This window comes from Vipera ursinii, assembly GCF_947247035.1.
Source record: "Vipera ursinii genome assembly, chromosome: 5".
Taxonomy (NCBI): domain Eukaryota; kingdom Metazoa; phylum Chordata; class Lepidosauria; order Squamata; family Viperidae; genus Vipera; species Vipera ursinii.
The window spans coordinates 72,792,239-72,818,912 of NC_139518.1; the positions used below are offsets into that span (position 1 = coordinate 72,792,239).

General features: G+C 37.3%; 1 protein-coding gene across 1 annotated transcript in view; it reads right to left on the reverse strand.

Moving 5' to 3' along the window:
- Positions 1 to 25,679, reverse strand: part of HECTD2 (HECT domain E3 ubiquitin protein ligase 2) — a 54,951-nt gene extending 29,272 nt beyond the window's left edge. Inside the window, exons 1-7 of the mRNA XM_083364131.1 lie at positions 24,855 to 25,679; positions 11,550 to 11,679; positions 7,987 to 8,122; positions 5,653 to 5,755; positions 4,494 to 4,583; positions 1,736 to 1,800; positions 857 to 902 (exon numbers count right to left, since the gene is read on the reverse strand). Coding sequence (XP_083220257.1) covers positions 857 to 902; positions 1,736 to 1,800; positions 4,494 to 4,583; positions 5,653 to 5,755; positions 7,987 to 8,122; positions 11,550 to 11,679; positions 24,855 to 25,136 — 852 coding nt within the window. The 5' untranslated portion in view covers positions 25,137 to 25,679. The remainder of the gene's footprint in view (positions 1 to 856; positions 903 to 1,735; positions 1,801 to 4,493; positions 4,584 to 5,652; positions 5,756 to 7,986; positions 8,123 to 11,549; positions 11,680 to 24,854) is intronic.
- Positions 25,680 to 26,674: the final 995 nt, after the last annotated feature.

Below are 26,674 nucleotides of genomic sequence, written 5' to 3' on the forward strand. Positions count from 1 at the left end.
AGTAAAGTAACCATATAAGAATCCTAGAAGTTAAAAGGCTGCTTTTTCCCTTGCATTGAAAATAGACAGAGTACCGTATGATTCTGTCAGTGATTAATTGGTATACAAGCAACTGTACCCAACAGTGCTGCTGAGTTGTGATGGAGTTAAGCTATAAACACATGAGGCTATTCCAGTATTAATCGTATCACTGGGATGAGGCTATTCCAGTATTAATCATATCACTGGGATAAAGCCAGTGATGAAGCCAATTTACTGATTTCAAAAGTGAACTATTATGGCACAGCAATAACCTTTTAAACCCAGCAGTGCCAGATTGTTTTGTATCTGAACAAAATCCCATCAAGATAAAAGTAGCCTTCAGCTCCCCTCAATAAATTTCACTCAGGAAGATACGCTGAGTTGCTGACACACAAATAAATGTGAATACATGTAGTAGAATGTTTCAAACAGTAAGACTGATCTTTTCTTGCATTTGATGCTCATTATTGTTAGAATTCTCTTTGTGCATAAGCACTGTAAAGATGCAAAGGGCAGGACTTTAGGAGATTACCAGGCTGAGCCTGAGGGAGGGAGTCAAACATGTCATCAGTCATGAGTCCCTGCATGCCCACAAGAGATCTAAGTCCAGCCGACCTTGAATTCCTTTCTCTTTTTATCTCCTGTTAATTTCCCTTGACCATTAGTAGCTCAGATTCTTGTAGAGAGCTTAAGCTCGCAATAACTCTTTATACTCCTGATTTCCCCAGCACTTGACAAGGACTAGCATAATGAGTGCTAGGTAAAATAACATGACTTGCAACAGAAGAAGGCATACAAATCCCCTTGAATAAATACTCTTTTTTTTCCTTCTTACCTGTAGAAGTACAAAATATGCTCTGAGATCATCTTTTGTTTGTGGCCTGAAAGAACATGAATAAGTGAAAAATGAAAGGCACAATCTAAGTTTGTGAATGCATGCTCAACTGTATTTAAGTGAAATTGCAACTATTTTATACTAGCTAGACTGTACAAAAATGATGCAATTATTTAAGAATAATTATAAAGGCGTATCACGATTGATGTTAATTATCTCCAATTATGTGACAAAATTATTCTTAGTTACATATAAGACTTATAAAAACATGGATTTTTAATCAGCAAGGGAAAATGTTTTGCATTTGTTCATGTGACTTTTATTTATCACATGTTAAAATTAATATATTAATAGGCTTGTAAATTGTGAAATGAAGAGAATAGAAATATGTCACAATTTTGTACAGAGACCTAATATTTATATCTGCTAATAGACTTATTGCAAAAAATGTAAGATCAACAACGCAACTACTTAGAGAAGTGGCTAAATCTCAAATCAAAATAATGAACTAAATGTTCTCCAAAAGGCTTGTAAATGAATCATCATTGGGCTTTATTGAATGTTCTGCTAGTTTATTTGTTTATTAGATTTTTATCCTGCCTTTATGATTTTATAAATATCTCAAGAGAGGGAACATACATCATAGTTCTTTCTCATTTTGCCCCACAACAATCCCATGAGGTGGGTTGAGCTGAGAGAATAACTGGCCCAAAGTCATGTAGACGGCTTTCATGCCTAAGGTAGGAGTAGAACTCACAATCTCCTGGTTTTTAGGCCAGCACTTAAATCACTGCAGCAAACTGGTTCTTATGTTAAGTATTTAAAATTCCAATAAAATGTCATGTGTTATAGATGTATATAAAAGTTAGTTGTATTTACCCTTTCCATTCATGCAATAAACCGTTAATTATTCCTTTTAGGACACACTTCTGGATATCTTGAGGCTAGAACAAATGTAAAAGTAGCAAAATAACAACCCAAATAAATGTTTATCAATAACACAGTTGAAACAATAATTATCACTAAGTGGTCATATCACAACTGTAAAAAATGAGAACTTAAAATATTTACATAAAATGTAATATATTTTTAAAGCATAATTCTGAAGTGCAGATAAAATCTCAAAATGTAAAATAACTTTCTTTAAAAATTACCGACCTTCTTTTCTAAGTTCATATTTTTCCATTTGAAACTCACTGAATTCAGCTTCCCCTTGTGTCCTTTCCTTTTTTTATAGAGATATAAACTGATATTTGCTTTTATACAGTGGGGTGATCAATTTTATGGGATCTATCATCGCACAGGAACAAGCAATTTTTACAACTTTCTGTTTTGACAGTAAGTGATTGCTATATGTTCATATAATTCTTTAAATAGTTACGGCCATTTTCAAATGATGTTTCTGAGATAGATGACGACGACAAGATAGATAGATAGATAGATAGATAGATAGATAGATAGATAGATAGATAGATAGATAGATAGATAGATCAGTAGATAGACAGACAGATTCCAGTTTTTAAAAGATATAATTTCTATTTAATGGAAAAATCCCTTTGTGTCTAAAAGTTTACAAAATGTCTATTTTCCATTTCTAGGTTTATTTTAGGAAAAATATTTCATTGTAAGACATCAATTTCATTATGGTATAACTTGATTACAGCATAGCCAATAACATACTAAATCATAATCCTGAAACTTATGACTAAAGGAAAAAATGTATTTTACTCTGATGGAGAAAGAAGGTAATTTCTCCATTTTTTCAATCTGTTTATATTTTAGATGGCAAAGCTGGAGCATGTAAGACTAAATGACATTTAAATTAATGGAATGTGAGCAATGGGAAGCACAACCTCTGCATATTTAGTCATATATTCAACTTTGTTCCATGATATAGATAAATAGGACTTTAGTCATACCTATTTCTCTGAATTGTACTTACTGAGTTATTAAAATATTACAATTTAAAAATAATCATAGCTTTCTTTAAGGAGTAAATAATTGTTAGTGGAATTTTACTTTTAAATATTCCTCATATTTATAAATTACTAAAGTATTTAATATCCTAAGAGAATAATTTTGAATGTTACATTCTAGTAGTATCTACTTTTGAAGTTGTGTGGCAGCGACTACTTAAAATTTTTCCACTCTTATGTAGATAAATTGTTTTAAATCAACAAAACATTTGTTGATCACTTTAGCATCTTCCTTTCAAAGTAGTTATCTTTCTAGATTTTTATATACTCTATATTGCCATGAATACTGAACATTCCCAAAAATTAGGTCTTACCCTTAAGTATCATTTATGAGATGGATCATGCTTATTTTCTTGCATGATAATACTCTTTATTATTTTTGTTTTAGTTATATTATTGGGTCTAGAGTTTAGGACTATGCAAATATGTGATTAAAAGATTGGGGGGGCAATTGGATTGAATCTCCAAATTTAATCAGATTTCAAAACTGTCTTCCTAAACCAGGGGTGTCAAACTGCCAGCCCGCGGGCCGGACGCGTCACGACAAAACCGCGCCCACCCCATTGCCGGCAATGGGGAAAAACCTCCGATACGTCACGCGACGTCGCGAGTTTGACAACCCTGTCCTAAACTGAATTATAGTGTCAAATACATAATTGGAGACTGAATTTATTTGGCTTTTTTGTGGAGGTGCACAGTGCCCTTTTTAAAATCAAATTGCCTCAGTCCAAAGATCTGATTTACTATAAAGTTAATTACAAATGGAAGTCCCATCAAATATTTTAAATGAATTTTGCCTATTTGGTATTCATGCACTAGAAATCTCTATTCTTTCCCTGCTTCCTTATTTCCTCTCTTTTCCCCTCATAGTACAAAGCACTGTAAAAATGGTTGCAATTAATTTTCTGTCTATAACTCATGAACAATAATTCAGTGCTGGAGAAGATTTTCCCTGGCAATTTTTTTCAGAAATGATTTTATCTCATATTAAAGTGAATCATCTGTATCTCTTTGTTCATATGTGCAGCATTTCACAGAACCAAAAGAAAGCAGTATTTCTTCCAGCCCTTACAGATAAATAATCTGCAGCTAAAGACTAGTAGTGTCTATAACAATTCTGGGCTGTGAAAATCAATTAAAATTCAGAATATTTCAGTTTCAAAATATTATTTAGATATATTAACCCTGATACAGTGCTGTTCTAAATTATGCAACTAAATTATTTATTTTTGAAAATAACATTACCCTACAATATATAAAAATATAATTAGCATTTATTATTTATAGTGTTCTGCAGTGATTATATTTCAAAGGAAAAAAGATGTTTCAGACCAGGTGGGGACATTCATGTAGTACTTATCTGTATGTCTTAAGATTAGATTTAATACCTTTTAAAAAAAAACAAAACCTGTTGTTTATAGCATCATACAACCATGTTTTCAACTGTAATTTTAAAATAATTAGGCAAATTTAAAGAGATTATATAAATCCTGATAATTACTAAAGTGTACTTAGAAATATTGACAGTTACAACTATATAAATCCAGAACCTACCCAATATCTAAAATAATAACTGAAAAAAATTGAACTATAATATAAAGATATCATTATAATGTTCTGTACAAGATTACAAAGCAGAAAGCAAACAGTAGTTGACTTACAGCTTGAAATAAGGTATCATATACTGTATTCACAAATTTAGCATCAATTCCACACTCTTCAATGGAATTAAGAGGAGTTTCACTGTATTTCTGCAAATTGAAATAATAAACATAGATAACCTTCTCTAATGTATTTTCAACTTGTAGTACAGCTATAATTCTTGGAATAGTATTCATTTTTAAAAAATGTCATAACTTAATGTTTTTATTCATTTTATAGCATTTGGGGAAGCAAACAATGAGACAATACCCTTAAAACAAAAACTAATATAATAAAGTTTACACTGAAAAACAAACGAACAACAGTATCATAATACCTTTAAGTACATGACCAGCACTATGAATCTTGCCTGGAAACCTACACCAATAACCTCAAAATGGATGTCATTTTGCTATAGTGGAACTGAACATCAGCTCTACATGCTGCATTTTGTACCACTGTGCCTTCAGGGTTGTCTTCTAAAGACAGCCGCATATAAAGCATGTTGCAATAGTTCAACTTGACGTTTACGTTATTGCGACATCAAGGTCTAAGTAGGACCACAACTAGTGTACTTCAGAAACTGGGTGACCCTCCCCATCCCCTCAGTCAAAATCTCTACTTATACTTTAAGCAGGAAGTCTCCCAACTCTTGGAGTAACTCCTACAGTGTGGTCATCTGGAAACATGGCAGAAGAAAGTGGCTAGATTAAGACTCTTGCCTCCTGAATAGATGATTTATATTGTGGCTCTGAATATGCTAATCTTTCGACTTGTATTATGAATATATTCCACCCTCAGTCTTTCTGTATTATATATTATGTTTTCACACATATATTTTTCTTTCTGGACTTCATACTTTCTGGTTGTCATTTATATACATATGCAGTTGTAGTTTTCATACTATTTACAAAATATGTACTTCCAAAAACATAAAGCCTCAATTGAGAAAATGATTTAATCAATTTGAAGCAATACAAAAAATATAACGCATTTCATGATATCAGTTTCTTTTAAAAACTTTTTTTCTTTAATCTACTCACCTTCTATTTTAGTTTATTTGGTTTTCATTACATGATATTATAACTCATAACCTATATATTACACCATTGGTAATTACTGTTTTTAAGTCACAAACTGGCGAAAAAAGGAAAAAGTAGTGAAAACATTGCCAATTACCTTAAATGCAGTGTTAACTTCTGGAAAAGAATCAAATGTTTTTGAATAAAAGTCATAGATTTCTTTCCAGTCTCCTGTTAACTTAGCTTTTTCTATGTCATCCCTAAGAAAGTACAAAATGCAACATGTTATAAATTAATCTTTTATTAGAATTTCTATATATATATATATATATATATGTATATATATATATGTATGTGTATGTGTATATGTGTAATGTGTATATATGTATATATGTATATATGTATATATGTATATGTATATATATATATATATATAATATATATATATATATATATATATATATATATATATAAATGATAGTAAACATTATTATGTTTATTAATAAAACAAAGGCTTAACCTCAAAGACCTGTATCTATTTTTGATTAATGCTGAATAATATAAAATAATTTCCAAAGAATTTGCTCAAAAACAAATGAGCAGGAACAACAGCTTAGTATTAGATAGATGATCAAACAGAATCTGAGTATGATCAGCACTTTTCCTGCAAGATGCATAGCCAGAAAACTGTAAATTGCTTATTGTGAATTATTGCTTCTTGGTAAGTACAGGCTTCAGCAAATATTGCAAAAAACTGAGCAAAAGTTCACTGAGCAAAAACTACAAGTAAACTGTCAATGGAGTTCAAGAATCTGGGAAAGTTTTCCTCTAAAATGATAGTGAACTCTTGGCTAATCTGAGAGCTTGAGGTGGGGACCAAAAGAAATAGACCTTTCTAAGGGTAAGAAGTAAAGATGAAGATAAATGGACATGACCATGAAGTTGTAAGGTACAAAACCTGTCATATGTTTTTGCTGTTGTCTAAAAATCTAGCATAGATTTGTAGCAAATATAAGCTTTTGCAGTTCTTAATTAAAAGGACTATAATAGATAAGAAAACAGATTTTGAAGCCAAACAAATGAAGCTCTACAAGTTGTCAGAGAAAGCCAGTCTTCATAAGAGAATCAAAGAAAGGAGAAGACCTAGTGGATTTCTATAAACAGAAATGGGGTTTTTTAACAGTAGTGGATCAGAAACAAGATATGTAAATACATATTCTTCAGTCCCGAGGCTCCATAATAGCTTTTAGGCCTTTGCAGAAGACTGCAAGTCTCCAGAAAAGTAATAAGAGAGTAGGATGAACAACAGCATCTCCAGGAGCAGTAAGTGTAGAAGCGCTGAAGAATAGAATGGGTGCAACTATTACCTGCAAAGGACAACGTGGAGAGAAATAATGGTTGATGTTTCCCTACCGTGAATATAAAAAAATGAATGTTTGGTAAAATTCACTGGCTTGTGAAGCGTACTATCTTGAGGGATGAGATTAAATAACTGTGAAGACATTACTCAATATATCCACATGGGAACAACAGATGATCACACTGCGGAATATGAGTTAGCAGCCCAACGTGATTACTAAAGGGGGATGTAATTTTGATTGTATCAACAGAAGACTAGTTTGCAAACCACAGAAAGCCAATTCGGTCTAGTGCAGGGTTAGGCAACCTTAGCTCTTTTATGACTCATGGACTTCAACTCCCAGAATTCCTGAGCCAGCCATGCAACTGGGCCACATGAGTGGTGGGTTGCAGTCCCACTCATGGCGGGTGCCAGCGCTTGTGGCCCCACTCATGCAAGTGGCAGGTGCTGGTATGTGCAGCCCCACTAGTGTGAGCTGTGGTCACCAGTGCTCGCAGCCCCACTTGCGCTTGTGCCTGGTATGTACACACCACACACACGCGCACTCCTGCCCCTCACACAAAACTATCCCTCTTCCCTCAGTTCCCCCCTCCCCCCGCTACCAACCTGGAAAGGTTGGTGGATTGCTGCTGTACAGCATTCTGTATTGGTGAGTCCTTATTTTGAGTTTCTGGGCATTTGTTTTTATAAAAGATTCAGAGAAAACAAAGTAGATGCAGAAGTTAAGAAGAAGAAGAGGAAACTGGAACTAGATATATTCAGCCTTGAGAAAAAATGACTTTCCAACATATTTCTTTAGCATAAGCCTGTATGAATATGTACAGTATTTAAAAAACCCTCTATGCCTAAGTGAAAAAGTAAGCACTAGTTTAGTCAGAAATTTCATGTAATATTTTAAAGTGAAGATAAATTACAGTAATTTCTGTAATAATTGGTCTATTACTCACAAAGTCTGCGCTATGTAATAGTAACAAATTGTTACTATTACTTAGTGCGGACTTTGTGAGTAATAGACCAATTATTACAGAAATTAATGTAATTTATCTATTGTTACTAACAATAACCTTAAGCAGAGCAAACATTGATAAGTTGAACTTAGTTGTACATCAAATAAGTGACAACACTACTTACCAAAATTCTTTCATAGTTTTTGTTTGGGTGAGACAGGAGGGTTCCAGTGGGATTGAAACTTTCATCTCCACCGGAAGTATATCCACTGAGGTACGGTGTTTTTGCCTAACACCAAGGCCAAGGGACTTTTCTTTTGCTAATTTAAAAATAAAAGAGAAAAAGATGAAAAAAATAAATAAATCAGCATTACAATACTCAAGTAAATACCTATCTAAACTAGTGCGATCTTGAGTAAATATGATTAAAATATTTATTTTCAGTTGGAATTCTTACTTAAGACTAAAACTAGATTATCCTAAGAACTAATCACATATTTTAGAAGACATAAAATATATAATTTTTATACACTCAGATTGAATTTGAAGTAGCACTGACAGAAAAGGAGTTATGAAATTTACTTCTGAGAGACCCTGGAAAGATATTTAAGAAATGATGTTGCTCCTTCTAGCCTCTAAGCTACCTCATAACTCTCTTTCATTTCAGAACTTCTCTGAAATGGGTCTAGAACTCTGCTGGGGAAGAGAACCAGTATCTTTTCATAATAAACATTTCATATAAATATATTTTCAGAGTTAAAAAAATATTATAAGAATAATACCATTGAATTAAAATAATATATTCACAAATAATCTTATAAATGTTCTAATAATTTTTCTATTGGCATCGCTAAAAGGTTCACCTCTTACATAAGGCAATAGGATTTAGTGCTCAATTATCTAGAGATCATTTCATTGAATTAAAGGTAAAAGGTAAAGGTTCCCCCACACATGCATGCTAGTCGATTTCAACTCTAGGGGCCGGTGCTCATCCCCGTTTCAAAGCCGAAGAGCCAGCGCTTGTCCGAGGATATCTCCGTGTTCATGTGGCCGGCATGACTAGACACCAAAGGCGCACGGAACGCTGTTACCTTCCCACTGTAGTGGTCCCTATTTTTCTACTTGCATTTTTTACGTGCTTTCGAACTGCTAGGTTGGCAGAAGCTGGGAGGAGTAACAGGTGCTCACTCTGCTACGCGGCACTTGGGATTCGACCCACCAAACTGCAGACCTTCTGATTGACAAGCTCAGCGTCCTAACCCACTGAGCCACCGCATCCCTTTCTTTAATTGAATTATTTACAGGTAAATAAGAACTAGAAGAGAGCAATAATATGCAACTACTTCCAGTCATAATTCCTTATAGTATTCAAAAGTCAGGAAAATTTAATTTCTGTAGAATTTGAGATCAAGCTGAGTCCAGTTTCGATCATGTCATCTTTTCAAGGAATAAAAATAAAAGTTCTTCTAATTCAGGTATCATATGGAACACACCTTTCAGATTTTAAAGATTATAAAACAAAAGCTTTAGGAAATAACTCAAGAGAGATACAAGAATTGCAAATGAATGCTAAATCTGATTTAATGATCCCGTAAATACAGGCTGCTCAGCTAACAAATATATGATCATATTGATCAAACTGTATTTCAATATAACTGCAGAATTCCACACTGGAAATAATACATTTTGACATAAAAGTGGAATGAGTGAAATCTCTTATTAACACCCAAGAATGTTTATTTGTGTCAGAAGCATCACAATTATAATAAGGCATAATATGCAACATAACATTTAAAATATAATCCTATAGCCCTCATGAAAGGAACCTCTTTGAAGAATGTGTGCTGTTAGCACATTCAGGCATCTCCTGAACAACAGCTTATAGCTGGCTAATCCTTTCAATCTAGAAGCATCTGTAAGCATAGTGAGATGCTCATTTCCACCTGTGCCACCCAAGAATGAGAAAACTATATAACTCTACTTTAAATATGCAATCTGATTGTTAAAAGCATTATTAGCTCCAATAATTCCAGAAAATGACATTATAAGATGGCAAATGCTAGACAGGTATCAATCACATGTTCCTTTCCAAGCTAGTTAATAAATTTTCAGTGCTTATCAATTGTATGGTCTCGAGATATAACTCGGATTTCTAGACTCCTTTGTACTGTTAAATGAAAGACTGTAAAAAGGTGGAGATTGGTTAAGAAAAATAAATATTACGTGCATATATAATGTAAAAACCCATTTATAGCAAAGTAGAGTCTGTACAGGTAATCCTTGATTCATAGCTGTAACTGGGGCAGGAATTTCTGTCATAAGATGTTGTGGTTTTAATTTGAGTCAAACCCAATTTTATGTTGTTAAGCAAATCCAGATTCCCCAATGAGCGTTCTCCCCCCCCTGAAATCAACAAAAAAGGCTGCAAATCACAATCACAACACTGTAGAATGCTGCAACAGGTCATAAATGCAAGCCAGTTGCCAGATGCCTGAATTATGATCATGTGATATGGGGATAATGTGAGGGTCATAAATGTGAATATATGCCATAAGTCACTTTTTCCAAGGACATCGTAACTTTGAACTGTTGTTAAACAAATGGTCATAAATTGAAGACTACCTGTAACTGCTAACTCTGATGATTTGATTTCTATGCATTACTGATGAAAACAGCTAATGTACCTGGAAAAATGGTAAAATGCAAGATGATTGGAGGACAGCTATCTTTAAAAAGTGGATTTTGTGTGGTGATAACTCAACTTTTTCTCCAATTCTCTTTACAAATAGGAAAATTGTATGTTTAATTGCAGCCCTTTACTTTGTGATAAGTTCATATAAAATATTTAAATTACCTGTAACTTGTAATAAAATTTAAGGCACTTTTTTCTCCTACATCCCTCAAGAGATTCTGAGAGAATTCATTTTATTTTAAGTTTGTGGTCTTATCAGAGGCAATTTGAATTTGTGTATGGAGTATGTATAGAAAGGCCCAAATAGTCAACATCAAATATAGCATTCAGATAATTTTTATTCTGCAGTTAAGCGTAGGCATCCATATATGTTTGTAAATCTCGTGATGCAACTCTGCTCTTTCATACTTGCTTTGATTATTACATTTTGCTTTACCCATTTAGCCTGTGCAGCTAAAGTTCCTATTTATTAAAATGTTAAATCCTTTAAATGTGGGTTTGTGAAGGATAAGACTCTGAAACCACTTTGTAAATGTGCTGTAAAATAATTACCATACTACTAAGTTCCAACATTTTGCATATTCTCATCTGTTTGCTTATTCATTCATAATTCTTCTGTTTATAAAGACAGATTCAACTGCAGTTATTCTTATATGTAATTTTAAAAAGACTTTCCTAAACATACTAACAATTAAAAAATATTTTTTGCAATCAAAGTCTTATAAAACCTTTGGAAGAACAAATACTGTTTGAAAACCTAATTAAGCAGGTGGCAGGTTACTATTATTACTATTCATTAACTTACATGTGCAAACTGAATACCATCTGTGTTAAAATTCATTCCAGTTATTGCATCCTACAATCCCTACTGAGCTGTTATAATTATACTTACTAGAAGGTTGTTTCTTACTGTGCTGTGTCACATTAATACTTCACACAAAGACAGTTATACAAAAAGTACTGAAAGCATTGTTATAACACAAATAACATCTTCAAATACCAAGAATCACCTTCAGCTAGAAATGACTAAATAATTAAATATTTTATTCTCTCACCATTTTTAATATCAGTAATAACTAATTGTTCAGGTGAATTTTCATTTACAGAATCTTCTTTCTTTTGGCTGATAGTTGAAATGAAATTGCTGAAAGGAGAAATATCATTTTTGTGTCCTCTCTCCACTCCCTGAAATTAGGAAAAATAAACAAAGTGCTTGACAATTATTTTGACAAGATTCCAGTTCATAGAACATTACTTTTTCTTATTAGCAACACAGTGGTAATGGTTTAGAAAAAAGGAACTATTTTCCATATTTAAAAACAATACAACTTGGAATGCAATACAGAAAATCTATATTTCACTGATAAACGAGAATTTAAATATGTAAGCCAGTGCTACATATTTAATGTTGTTTGATTTCAAAATGAATGTGGAGCTAGGGCTGTTGTTACTTGGCATAAATCCAAAACTTGACATAAAATGCATGATGAAATCTATTTCAAAGTTAACATGAAATGGGGTGGGGAGAAGACTAATTTTAATTCTATTATTCTAAGAAATAAATATAAGCTGCTAGAAGACTTCCTGGATTGGAGTGGCATATAAATCCCACTGAATGAAATTATGAATGATGGAAAGGCAGAGTAACTCACTACCTGCCAAAGAGATGTATAAATTTTTAAGCAACGTGTTTCATATACTGGTTTGATAGGAAAAATAATGGAACAACTGTTGTAATAGGTTGCTGTCCACAGCCTTTTGAATAGATGCTAAAACTGTGAAGGGTGAACAGAAAGACTGTAAGAATATACTTTATTATTTTCACCCACTTTCTAACTCAAACATCCATCAATAAATTTATCCAATTTTCCACTTCTCTCATTTCCCATGCCATGTTCCCTTCATTTCTTTACAGAATATGCAGAACAGTCATTTGGATTCCATCATAGGGAACACCATACAGGTAGTCCTCAGCTTACAATAGTTTGTTTAGTGACGATTCAAAGTTACAACAGCATTGAAAAATGTGACTTATGATCATTTTTCATATTTATGACTGTTGTAGCATCCCCATGTTCATGTGATCAAAATGCAAATGCTTGGCAACTAACTCATATTTATGATGGTTGCAGTATCCTGGGGTCAGAAGATCATCTTTTGCAACCTTCTGACAAGCAAAGTCAATGGGCTATCCATTCTTCCCATCTTCCTTCCTTCCTTCCTTCCTTCCTTCCTTCCTGTGGCGTAGCGTGGGTTGTCAGCACCCGGGGCAAGCCAAGTAATTTACACCCCCCCCCTCCACAGTGGGCGGCGACCCGGCGGCTCGGATCAGATTCGCACAGCCAGCACTGCAGTGAAAGAGAGTGAGCCAGGCAGGGGCAGAGAGCTGCGAGTGCGCCCCCCCAGATGTTGCGCCCGGTGCGGCCGGCCCCCCCTACACCCCCCACGCTACGCCACTCCTTCCTTCCTTCCTTCCTTCCTTCCTTCCTTCCCATTTGTGTAAGCAGTACTCCTGATCTCCAATCTTTTAGTCCTGTTGGTGAGTTTTTGTGTGTGTGTGTGTGTTGTGGAATTAAGGAAAATGATAGATGGTAATTGCATTCAAACTCCATGGACAAAGGATTGTTGGGCATGGTAAGCAGATGCTATACTAAAAAGGAAAACAGTGACATAAAAATATTTCTAAGCATATTTCCAAGCATACTGTATTTGATACAGTTCACTAACTCATACAGTCTAGCTTTGTTGCATGTCACATTCTTTTGGTGCAAAAAGGAGAAATTTATTTTAACTGGGGTTTTTAATAGTACAGGGTTGATTTAATATTTTTTAAATTGGTTTTAACTTTTGTATGGTTGATTTTTAACTCCCTGTAAACCGCCCTGAGTCCTCAGGGAAAGGGCGGTATATAAATGCAATAAAATAAAATAAATAAAAATAAAATATAGAAAACTGTAGATACTTAAGTAATATAGAAAGTAGGGAATATATTTCTTGCGCCAATTTCTATGACGTTTGGCAGTATTTATCACGTTCTGGTATTCAAACTATCCGCCACCCTCTTTGATATTTTTTGAGCTGGAAATCTAGTTGTAAAGCTCTTTACATAGCCCCACTTTAAGTATGGGGGGGGGAAAATCTTTTAAATGTTAAAATTTGTTTTTCAGAGCTGGATAAAATTGAAACAATTCAGACAGATATTAATATTTCCAAGTTGCAATAGTTGAATTAATGTTTTGTTAACAGTTATACCGGTCTTTCCTCCAGGAGCTTAAGGCCATTTACATCAAGACCTCTCCTTATTTTGACAACAATGTTCCTATGATGCAGGATTGGATTGAGAATAACTGGCCCAAAGACATTAAGTAGGCTTCTGTGGCTGAGAACGGCTTGAACCTGACTCTTCCTGTGCTAGTCTAGTACCTTAACCAGTATGCCACAGGCTCTTTCCTCTGTTCAAGGCCAGTTTTTTCACACAAAAAAGCTCCTTTTTGCCTCATATCATTATAATAAATATTTGTTATGGACAATTAAAAATAAAAAACCAATAATTTTTGGAAAGCAAAAATTTTAATTGTTTGTGCCTTTCCCCTCCAGAGAATGGGTGACTGCAGACTGAATCAGATTTCCATGGGAAACTGTAGATTTGTCTTCAAAAAGAATATAGTGGCCTTTGTATGCATAATATTTATTTATAGGTAATGAAATAGAAGCAAGCCCTTGATTTACATTTTCTCTCCTCCCCCAAATTAAAATGGAAATGAACATTTTCAAATTTGAAATAATTTTAGGTACATTTCAGTCACCGGCTATGGACTGCGAAAATCCAGATGATGGCTAGATTGCTGCCAAGACTATACAAGATTGCCTGGATTTTTGGCAATGAGATCTGGTAATGCTGAAGTTCATGTATCAAGAAAATGTGAAAATCGATAGGGTATAAGCAGTAAGCTATCTGAAGGTTAGATATGCCAGAAAAAGATATGTGAATATTCCAAAAAGAAACCATGCCTTAATAAATGTTGGTTTTGAATTAAAAAAAAACACCCAGTACATTCCATGTGCTAAAAATGTACATTTCTTTAAAAGCATTAGAGGAGTCCATAATGCTCTGTTTGTGCACTGTTATCTCTAAAGAAATGACAGAAGCTAAAGTGTGGGAGGGAAAGGTGGAGTAATTATGAATGAACAATATATTTTTAATACTAAATGCTATTCAGATTTTAAAAACAGCTTGAATGGGAACTAAAATTATAGCATTAGAGATAAAAGCAGAAAGGTGGGGGACAATGAGGTACCAATTTTGAATGTGCAGTAAAACACTTTGAAACCACCTCAGTTATGATCTGACAGAAGTGGAGGATGTTTTTAATAACCCAAGCGGATAGGGGAAGGGAGAAGGAAATAGGGGTAGGGAGCATGGATAAGATATGCATAATTGGAACCTATCCAAGCAACAAGTCATTTAAACTTGTGGTACGCAGGTACTAATCATAGAAGCTCAGTTCACTAAATACCTAAATGATAATTTTCAGTTAGTAAAGGCTAATGGTTAAGATGCTGGGTTGAAGAAGAAACCCAGGTTCTGGTCTACTCTCAGTCATGGAAGCTCATTGGGGGAGGACTTTTGGCAATCACTCTCTCTCAGCCCTAACTATTTCACAAGAACGGTGTGATGGGCAAACGGGGTGAGGTAGTAATATGCATAGGGGTAGTCCTCAACATATGGCTGTAATGGAACTTGCCCATTGCTGCTGTATGTTGCAAAACAGGTCGGTCATAAATCAAACCATCCTCGATACCAAAATGTCAAGGTAAAAATCACCTTTGTAGAGGGCGACGGACCGTGCTTCAGAGAATGCATGATGTGCATGCAGGAAGGCAAGAAAAACACGACGCATAATCTTACTAAATACCTTTTACTTACAAAAATATAAAAACTAAATATATATTATACAGAGCTAGCTAGCTTCATCCTAACATAACAGACAGTAACAGCAAAGTGAAGAAAAACAATACAGATAATAACTCTGGGAACTTCTTCTAGACATGCGCACTAAACAGACTGAAACCATAACATAGCTAGTCATATGGGATTCACTATGGTTACCAGATAAGTTATCACAACAGGTGCAGAGAACAGGGGAAATGTACAGTTAGAAATGAACTTTTCTGACGAACAAAAAAAAACGTGCAGTGACAACCCATACGATTTTATAACCTTTTTGTGGTTATTAGGTGAATCACCATGGCCATTAAGTGAACCAATTGTTTGTGTGGTGTTGCCAAAACCCAGAAGAAAGTATTGGGTTTGGGCAAAACCATTGTAAAACATGATCATGTAATCATGGGACACAGCAAATGTACTGCAGAGCACCTGAAGTTCACTCATGTGAGGGGGCCCAACATTGGAACTTTGAATCTAGGACATTAGTCATCTTTTTCGGGTCTAGCATAACTTTGAATGCTTGCTAAATGACCAGCTGTAAGTTGTGGACTACCTATAGTGCCTTACATTCCTGTATAGATAGTCCTCAAATTAGACCCCTTCATTTAGCGACCATTCAAAGTTACAATGACTTGTGGTTGACTTATGACCATTTTTCACACTCACAACAATTGCAGCATCCCCATGGTCATGTGATCAAAATTCAAACACTTGGCAACTGGCATGTAATTATGACAGTTATACTGCTCCAGGGTCATGTGACCTTTTCTGACCTTCTGACAAGCAAAATCAATGGGGAAACCAGATTAACGTAACAACTGTGTTACTAACTTAACAACTGCAGTGATTCATTTAACAACTGTGGCAAGAAATGTCATGACATGGGGCAAAACTCACTATAATGATCATGTGACATACTTAGCCAAAACATAAGACATTACATGGTTTAATGTAATATGAAGTCATTGGGATACTCTTAACACAGGAGTTTTCAAACTTTACTATATATGGAACTCTAGGAATCCATGAAAATCTAAGAGAATCTAAAATGTCACTTAAACACAACTAATCACTAGAGCTTTGCCTTCTATTCAGGAGTTCTGGCTTCTACATCCTGAAAAACTTTGAAAATTCCTAATATACTCTGAACATTGCCATAATTACTAAATTACATAATTAAAAAACATTGCCATAGGTAAAATGAGGACCCAGATTGTTGGGGGCAATAAGCTGACTTTGTAATAATGCCGCTTGGGGGGGGGCAAAAGCTCTAATAAGCAGGCATATACATAGAATGAAGGCTATTGCTAAGCACATTTGATTTGTGCTTTAAAATTGTAAGCCGCCCTGAGTCTTTGGAGAAGGGCAGGATATAAATGGGATTAAAATAAAAAAATAAAAAATAATTGAAATAGAAGATTCATTGACCTCACCCTAGGAAGACATAAATTCCTAGAGCAAGGAAGCACTATTTTCTATCGCAAATGATAAGTTAAAATGATTAAAAGCAGTATGTCTGCATTCCACAGATATAGATATAAAAATAAAATAAAATAAAATGCAGACTTTTGCAGCACAAAAACCCACATTATAAAAACATTAAACCCGTTTTATAACATTCATCTAAACTTTTAACATATATAACACCTTTTGTTTTTTCTAGTTACAGTATGGACAATTTCAACTGTTAAGCCACTAAAACTTTGATTATCTTTATTGTCCCCAGATTTGGCAAGTATTACAGAATATCTTAAAGCAGGGCTCCCCAACCTATGGTCTCTGGGAATAGCTGGTGAGCCCGGCCCCACTTGCGGTAGCATTGCCGTGCAGGTACTAGCGGTCCCATGTGTGCATGCGTGGGGATGCTAGCGCTGCCGCCAGCGTGCCATGGGTGCCAGCAGCCTGTTTGCGCATGCATGCGGATGCCAGTGTGCGTGCCATGGGTGCACACAGCCCATTTGTGCATGCACACGGGCATCAGTGTACCATGGGTGCGTGCGGCCCACTTTGTGCATGTGCCCACCGGCTAGCACCACCAGTGTGCATGCACCCATTTGCGCACACGTGTGCCAGCCGCGTGTGTACACATTTCCCTGCTGCTCCCTTTCCTTCCAGGCCGCCAAGCCAGAAAGTTTGGGGAACTCTGTCTTAAAGAATTAACAGCAGTAAAGTCTAGAAATTTGCCCTTAGAGAACTTAAATCTTAGATTCACAGATAACTAGTTTACTATAGGTACAACACTCCACATTTTTCTGTGCTCACATACAAGCCTACAGGTAATCCTCCACTTACAGTTGGTTAGTGACCATTTGAAGTTATGTTGAATCTCTCCTGGGCTACTTATTACACGGTTCTGAAGTTCCAAAAGTTGCGCCCCCTCCAGCAGTCAGGTTACAGACTCTTGGCATTTGTCCTGCATTTATAGTTGTTTGCAGCATCCAGCATTTACAGGACCAGGTTTTACAACATTTTTTCCAAGAACGTTTTGCAGTTTTGGGCAAAAATGACCCTTAGTGAACAATGGACTTGCTTTATGACTACAAAGTTTGCTTTATCACCAGAAGGTCATTTTTTATGACCATGGTGTTCATTTAATGACTGCCACAAAAAGGTTGTAAAATCAGATCAGTCTCGGGCTGTCCCCCTTTATGTCTGCAATGACTTACCACCATAATGGACATTGAGGACTACATGTATCCTATTTCAGTTTAAGTTAGGACGCCCACTTGCAGAATGCCAAGGTAGCAGAGTGAATATTTTTTCCATTTTTAGAATTTTAAAAATTATTTGAAATAAAGGAGATGCAATACTTCCTTTTTCTATATTTGTTTAATATGTTTTATAAGCACTGACGCTTGTTACCAAAATATCATTGTGTTCTTGAATCTCCATCTGTTCCTCTCCCTGGATATGCTGAAGCATTTATTTAACATAGTTGTAATTTTCACACATTTTTATAGTTTCTGCTTTTGATAATTCTACCCAAACCATTCAAGAAAATAAATTTAGTATGGATGAGTATTTCAATACACCTATATTAAAATTGATTGTCACATCTCATGTTATAAATAAATTTCTGAGCATTTACTAAAGAAGTCAGTACTGACTTCAGTTTTATGTATTTGATATATGATTTGCAAAATGAAAAGCAGCCTAAGAATTGAAATATGCAATTAAACAAACTGATGGCATTTAAATAAGATGTCTGCCCAATACAGGTAGTCCTTGACTTACAACAGGCATGTCAAAAGCGCGACATCAGGTGACATTCCGCGACGTATCACGACTTTTTCCCCATTACCAGCAATGGGGTAGACGCGGTTTCGACATGACGCATCTAGCCCGTGGGCCAGGAGTTTGACATGCCTGACTTACAACCACAGTTGGAACCAGATCTTTGATCACTAAGCAATTGTTAAGCAAGTCATCATACAACCATAGCTGATTTTACAAATTTTTTTACCATGGTCATTAAGTGAATCCACCTTCCCCCACTGACTTTACTTGTCAGAAGTCAGCTGGGAAAATCAAGATTTGACCACGGTGTGAGAACTGGTCTAAATGAGAGCCCAAATTTTAATTATGTAGCTCTGGAGGTGGTACAAGTCATAAATTTGAGGACAGATCGTTAAGTTACTATTTTCAATGCCATCATAACTTTGAACCAACATTAAACAAATGGTTGTTAGCAAATACACTATTAGTTTCTGTGTTGATATTGATAAAAGACTATTTTCTTTTAAATAAGGCAGGGAATAGGCTCATAGAGGAAATTAATCCCTCTCTTTCCTTTTTTACTATTGGAGGGAAGGTTAACCTGGAATCTTTCATATGTTTAAAAATGTCGGGATAGGTTTGAAGATGTTGCATTATCATTATTACCATTATCATTGCCATGGTAATATCTATTATTCTGATCAGTCTGGCCTTATTCTTGCCATCATCTCTGCTAGGTGCATTTTGGCATACTTTGTAAATAGAACAACCCTGTCAAAACTGTTAATTGCATTCCTATCAAAAGACATTTCCCTGCTGTGGTGAAAAGGAAACATTTCTGTCTGCTAATTTATTATCTTTATTTATTTATTTTATTTATTTATTTATTTATTAGTTTTTATAAACCGCCCTTCTCCCGAGGGACTCGGGGCGGTGTACAGAGGAAGGGAAGGTATACAGACCGAACAATAAAATAATAAGAAACACTAATGAACACAAACTGGGACCCCAATTAACGCTATCATGCCAGGCCAGCCTGCTGGAACAAAAAAGTTTTTAAGTCGCGACGGAAGGTACGGAGGTCAGGGGCCACCAATAGGCACATTTTCCTTCAAACTTAACATTCTCTAAATGAAATCACCTGGCTTTCTTATGAAAACAGAGCTTAACATTCTTCATAATGTTAATGATGGAACAGTACTATCAGCTTTGATGGGACCCCTTTCTTTCACCCATTTTTCATACTGGATACCTCTAAATTCCCTGAAGGAGTGCTGGAATAACAATGATTTAGAATAAACCTCCCATTCCAGTCTCTTAGATCTGGCCTATAGTTTACTAACTAGAAAGTGTTCTAATCAAATGTGCTTGTATGGTGATAAGCATCTATCTGAAATTGTTCAAATCCCATGATACTGAAGCAAGAACTGTAAATGAAATACCACATATGTAATTCTGCATCTGTTTCAGCTATATCAATAGTGACTACCAAAAGAATATGGAAAAAATAGATAATGTAGTGTAACAAATATCTCACATGAACTGGACTTCATGTCTTTTCAAAGCTGGCCCTTAGAATTTTAGATTGACCACATTCAAAGAATGTTCTTTCTTACGTGTATTTTAGGTTTATTGGTTTATATTAGTCTCTGATATTTGATTTTGATACTGAAATGGTGCATCTAACTTTGTCAATGAATTAGTTATAAGTCAACCGTATTATCTCAACATGAATTATATTTTAACGTTACTAAAAGTTTTAACAAGGAACATAAACTTAACAAAAAGTAATATAAAATAAGAAAAAGACAGAAATCAGAAAATCTATACTTTTGTCTACACTTTTAAATTCAAGAATTTTCTAAACACAGCATAATTGGATCAGTATTAGTTAGAAATATTAGTTCATCTGAGGATGTTCAGTATTTGATGAAAGAATAACTGGTGATCTGCTTCCTCTGCTGCCTTTCCAGACAGCAAACTGAGTATTTTTCTGGGAGACAGGCCTAAAGTAGAAAGAAGCTCACAAACAAATCCAGAAAAAAGGAAGATAGTTGTTTTAAATATTCAACCTCACATGAACTAATTTAGCCATTAAGATATACAGTTTCCCCCCCTTTTATTTCTGTGATAGTTAGAACTGGCAAATACAGTTTGCAAATACATCATGCAGCTGTTGCCATGTTCAAAATGCTTTTCCACCTTCCATCTGTTATAAGGACACTTGTTCTTAGCAATATAGCACCATATTAAGCTACTGATGATTGAAGGCTTTTTCCGTTATGCTATGTCTGTAATATTCAGCACAATTTAATTTAATTTAATTTAATAATTTGATTTCTATACCGCCCTTCTCCCGAAGGACTCAGGGCGGTGAACAGGGCAATACACAATAAAAATCAGATACAAAAATTAAAAAACCATTAAAAAACCATTAAACATCATGCCCATAAAATCAATACATATTAAGTTAAAAACTAATTTTAAAAACCCAACCCCATCCCGTCAGACCAGGCCAGCTTGTTCGAAAAAGAATGTTTTAAGATCGCGCCGGAAGGAGCGAAGGTCGGGGGCCGTCCGGAGCTCAACCGGTAAGCTGTTCCAAAGGTCTGGCGCGCCCACAGAGAACGCTCTCCCCCTGGGGGTCACCAATCGGCATTCTTTGATCAGTGGCACCCTGAGGAGGCCCTCTCTGTGGGAGCGCACTGGACGGAGGGAAGTTGACACAGGTCTCAGGTGTTGAACTGAATATGAGTGACTACGACATTGTTAACGAAGATCTCTACTTCAGATCATTTCATATTATTAGAGGTTTTTTAATCATTTAACATTGGATTTAGGATGAATGCTTTCCCCCACTATAGCATGAGTATTTTTTCCATTATGGAGATGCTTATGCAGTCTTTTAAAAACAGTAACAGGTTTTGTGTAACAAGTACCTTTCTTCCTTCCATCTGTGACAATATTCCTTGTACATTACCGACCCTTCATTGTTTCTGTTTCTCTCTTTCTTGTGCCCTAAATTTAGGTTTTTGAAGCCATACTACAGGATATATTAGACTTGTTCCTTTAGTACATGGTAGTACTAAAGGAACAAGTCTAATATATCTGATAGTATTGAATACATAGGCTTCTGTTCCCTTTCTGCTTCTTTTGTATACCATAATAAAGACAGTGTACATTAAAATGTGGCAGGGATGTCATTAATGTCCAATGGATCTTCTACATCAGTGATGGCGAACCTTTTAGAGACCGAGTGCCCAAACTGCAACCTAAAACCCACTTATTTATCGCTGAGTGCCAGGTGGGCATGGCCCACTCGGTGGGTGTGGCTGTGGAGGTCATGGAAGATTGGGTGGGTGTGGCCAAGGTGGGTTTGGTCACCTCAATGTCGCTCGTGGGGACACCTGTGGGGGGGCGGCTGGTTGAAGAGGGACAGTTGCCACCTCTGAGGTATGGCGCGGGTACCCACAGGGAGGGCTCTGAGTGCCGCCTCTGGCACCCGTGCCATAGGTTTGCCACCACTGTTCTACATCATAACTAATAGAGATTTGTAGATTATCAGTTTAATTCATAAGCAAACAGTTCTAATCCATCATTCCTTTTTGCAAAAGTTACTCTTAAAATCTAATCACATAAAAATTAAACATTTACATTAATCTGAGGGAGAAAATATAGCTGAGAAATTAAAGTTATATGATAAGATTAATTTAATTATATCAGTTAAATTAAAGTATTTTAAATACAGATGTATAGCATATGTGTTTGTAACTATCTTGTCCTGATATGGTAAGTGTCAATATACAACTTGCCCCTACATCCATCAGTTATAAGAAAACTGCCTGGCTTGCTTTTCGCAAATATTTCTTACTATAGTCCTTAATTTTATTAACCATTTTCTGGCTATGGTGAAATATAGCTTTTGAAAGGTAGCACAGATGCTTGGTGTCAGAGCAGCCGTTGTGCAGATGAAGCAAAGTACCCCAGAGCTCTATTCCTTTTCAAAATAAGACAGTGGCTTGTTGATACTTTCCAAGCAAAAATACCACTGCGAATCCTGCAAGCAGGAAAAATGCATTTCTAAATCCAAGCCTCAGTGAGCAGCAGACACTTATATTGAGGTACTGCTGAACAGTTGCCTCACTGATACTTTGAATACTTCCTACTTCTTCTCAGAATAAATTAGATGGAAGCGGAAATAGGCAGGAATTAATAATGCATTCCTCCAATTTTCTATTTGTGCTGTAGCTGTAACTAGGCAACTTTTGTAAGAAAGCAGGTAGTTGGGCAAGAGACTGGTTGACTTGGAGAAATTATTTTTTAAAATGCAGGTATTTTAAAATTTGTATTATTTGCTGATTTATATTCTTTGCTTTTATCCTGGTAGTTCAGAAAAAATCACAAGTGCTTTCTATAGTTTCAAATGTAACAGTACTTTGGTAATGTTATTCCGCATACCTTCAGCTATTAGAACTGTTTTATCTGACTTTATTGAGAAAGCGGGGGCTAGAAATCAGAACAAGTGACTATGGTGGAAAATAACAGCCTATGTTTAACGTTTTTTTAAGAACAGTAATTCCCCTGCTGTTTTCATGGCAGGCAGGCATCTTCCCATGGGACATAAACAAATATACTACTGGTATCAGGCTAATACATGATGCAACACACAGTAGTTCCATATGATAGTTTCTTACTCTTGCATAACCTCCTGCCCTCTGCATTAAAACAACAAAAAGCAAGCTCAGAAAGGACACTGATTTGTTAATGGACTAGATTAATTCTGAAGGAAGCAATGTGAATATTATAAATTGATCCTTAACACCATAATATTAGGGAGCTATCACTAGCCTGATACTCTCCATGGTGACTGGCAGATGATAGTACTCAACTCACAAATCTGGAAGACACCAGATTGCAAAAAGAAGACATAAATTATAAGTTATTTATGCAAACATTTCTTTTATAGCAGTCCTCTAAGTTTGGTACTATAAATGAATTTAGATAAACTTGCGGAATCAGACTACATTTGTTTGCTGGAGAAGTGATGGGAATCACTGTGTGCTCTGCATAAGGAATAAACAGGGAGCCCGTTAAATTTAATACCCAACAGTTTTAGCAGTTTTGGCAACTAGGTTTTTGAAGTTGTTCCTGCAACTTACTTCCTGCTTCAACCCTTCCAAGAATACTTTTCCTTGATATTTATTCATGGGAGAAAAATAAAAATAAAAATCCACATAAATATCACAAAAGGTACTCAATTTAGCCTAATCCACAAATTTAAAAAAACAAAAAACAAAAAAACAAAAAAACCCATCTTGAGTTGCTTTGCCTTTTCTGCTTAGATTGGAAACTTAAGTTTCTAAATGACAGCTTGAAGGGACTAGAAAACTAAGGCCAGACCAGTAGATCCAAATCTAAGAACTGAACTCTCTGCCAAGCAGAAGACCCAACTTGGCCCTGTCCATTTGTCGGCAAATAACCCATTCCCCTCCCTGAATTATAGCCACTTTATGGGTGAATATGTTTTTTTTTAATCCCATTTATACAAGACTCAGTCCAAGGCTTACAATTTAAGCACAAACCAATGTGCTTAGCAGTAGCCTTCATTCTATGTATATGCCTGCTTATTAGGGCTTTCGCCCCCCCCCCCAAGCGGCATTATTACAAAGTCAGCTTATTGCCCCCAACAATCTGGGTCCTCATTTTACCTACCTGGGAAGGATGGAAGGCTGAGTCAACCTTGAGCCTGGTGGGATGCGAACCTGCACTAATTGCAGGCAGCTGGTGTTACTTATTATTATTATTATTATTATTATTATTATTATTATTATTATTATTAATTTAATTTGTATACCGCCCTTCTCCCAAAGGACTCAGGGCGGTGAACAGGGCAATACATAATAAAAACAAGATACAAAAATTAAAAATTATTAAAAAGTAATTAATTACTTAAGGAGGCATTAGCCCACTGCTCCACCAACCTTACTCGATTCATGGTAAGGTTTAATAAAGACACTTTTAGCTTCAATCCGGAAAACCCCAACTGCCCTTAAACAGGGCAAACCACCCTCACCACCCCCACCAAATAATGTATCTTTGCATGCAGTCCCCTTGGGACAAGGCGGCATCTCCGAAAGAGGGAAGCCTCCTATTAACGGTCCCTTCCTGGAGCAGGCAAGCAGCGGTCGATCCTTACCCCAGAAGCCGACCTCGATTCAGGCAGGCGAGGAGCCAGTTCCTCGCCTTCTCCCACTCCGAGTTTCCCCTCTTCTTCTTCTTCTTCTTCCTCCTCCTCCTCCTCCTCAGCTGCCATCCCCTCTTCCGGCGGCTGGGATCTCATCGCCTCCGCCGAAGGGGGATCCGCGCTTTCTTCTTTTACGTCGCAGCCCAGCGTGAGGCGTTTGTCGCCCACCGCAGGCAGGAGTTCCGAGGCGGCAGCAGCAGCTGCGGCGGCAGGCGGCGGCTTGGGCAGCGCCATGGCTCTCTCCGTTCCTCCTTTCTCTCTCTCTCTCTCTTCCTCGGTCTCTCTCTCTCTTCCCGTCAGCCGGCTCTGGTGGGGCTGCCTGCCATCCTCTCCTTGCTCGGCTCCGCTCTGCCCAGCTCGCCTCCGCCTCCCTCGCCCGCCGTTACCTCAGGCAACCTCCTCGCTACTCCGGAGGCGGCCACTGTGGAGCGGGGGTTTTAACGCTTCGCCCCCTCCCTTATCTTATCCTTCTCTCTCTCTTCCCCCCCCCCAAAGAGAGAGAGAAAGAACTTCAATCTGCGCGTGCCGCTTCTTCCCCGTCCCGCCAAAAGCGCCCGAGCAGAGCGACGGCGCTCCGTCCCAACCGCCTCAGGACTAGCGCCGCCGGAGATTCCCTCGAGCGCCTCGCTCGCTCCTCCGCAGACTGAGGAGGGCCTGACTAGGCGCTCCCTGAGCGGAGCTGAGCGGAGGCGGCCGTGGCGGGGATTTTAGCGCGCGGGTCCAAGCAGTCCCACGCTGGTCCAAACAGCGAAGGGAGAGGCGAGACGTGGCAGCGGCAGCAGCCCCGGCGAGCTCCTGCCGCCTCCCCTCATAGCTTCCCCACCGGCGAGGAGGGAGGACCCGTCAGTTGGAACAGCCAGACTGCGGCGGTTCCTCTGGCTTGCCTCGCCCGCGACTCGGGGGCAGACCTCCTCCGTCCGCGCTTCCCCCACCCTTTCCCCTTTCACTGCGCTTCGGAAACGGAGCCCGCCATGTTGACCTGAAGGCGAGATTGCCGACTGAGAAGGGCCGGGTGTGGTGGGAGAAAGAGTCGCCCCCGCTTACGAAAACTCCGTATTTTGCCAGGGAAGCGCGGAGGAGAGGCTTCCCGAGCTAGAGTGAGACGAGGGAGCTCTCGTTACGCAACTGCCGCAATTCAGAGGGTTGTGGTGGGTTTTTTTTTTTTTGAATCGCGCTGTTTGACGTCACCTAGAGCGAAGGCGGACGACAGGTTGCTAGTTCTAAGCGGGGAGAGGGGGATGCGCGCGGTTCCTTAAGCTAGGCGGGTAAAACCTCAATAAGGTCATCAGTTGTCCTTCCGCCTTCCTCTTCGCCTTCCTTTCTCCTCTCCCCTTAGGTTTTAATAGAGACCTGCTTTTGCTTTTCATACACGAGGGCTGCCAAAATCCGGATGGCCACTAGATCAGCGTTTTCCAACCTTAGGAACTTGAAGATGCGTGGACTTCAACTCCCAGAATTCCCCAGCCAGCTATGCTGGCTGGGGAATTCTGGGAGTTGAAGTCCACACATCTTCAAGTTCCTAAGGTTGGGAAACGCTGCACTAGATGACTGCATGGCTTTGGGTCACCTAGAGCAGTGTTTCCCAACCTTGTCTGCTTTAAGATGGGTGGACTTCAACTCCCAGAATTCCCCAGCCATTCCCCTGCTGGCTGGGGAATTCTGGGAGCTGAAGTCCACCCACCTTAAAGAAGACAAGTTTGGGAAACACTGACCTAGAGATCGCCCGGATCTGACCGTCCTATTTAAACATGGTTTGATGGGGCCATGGAATG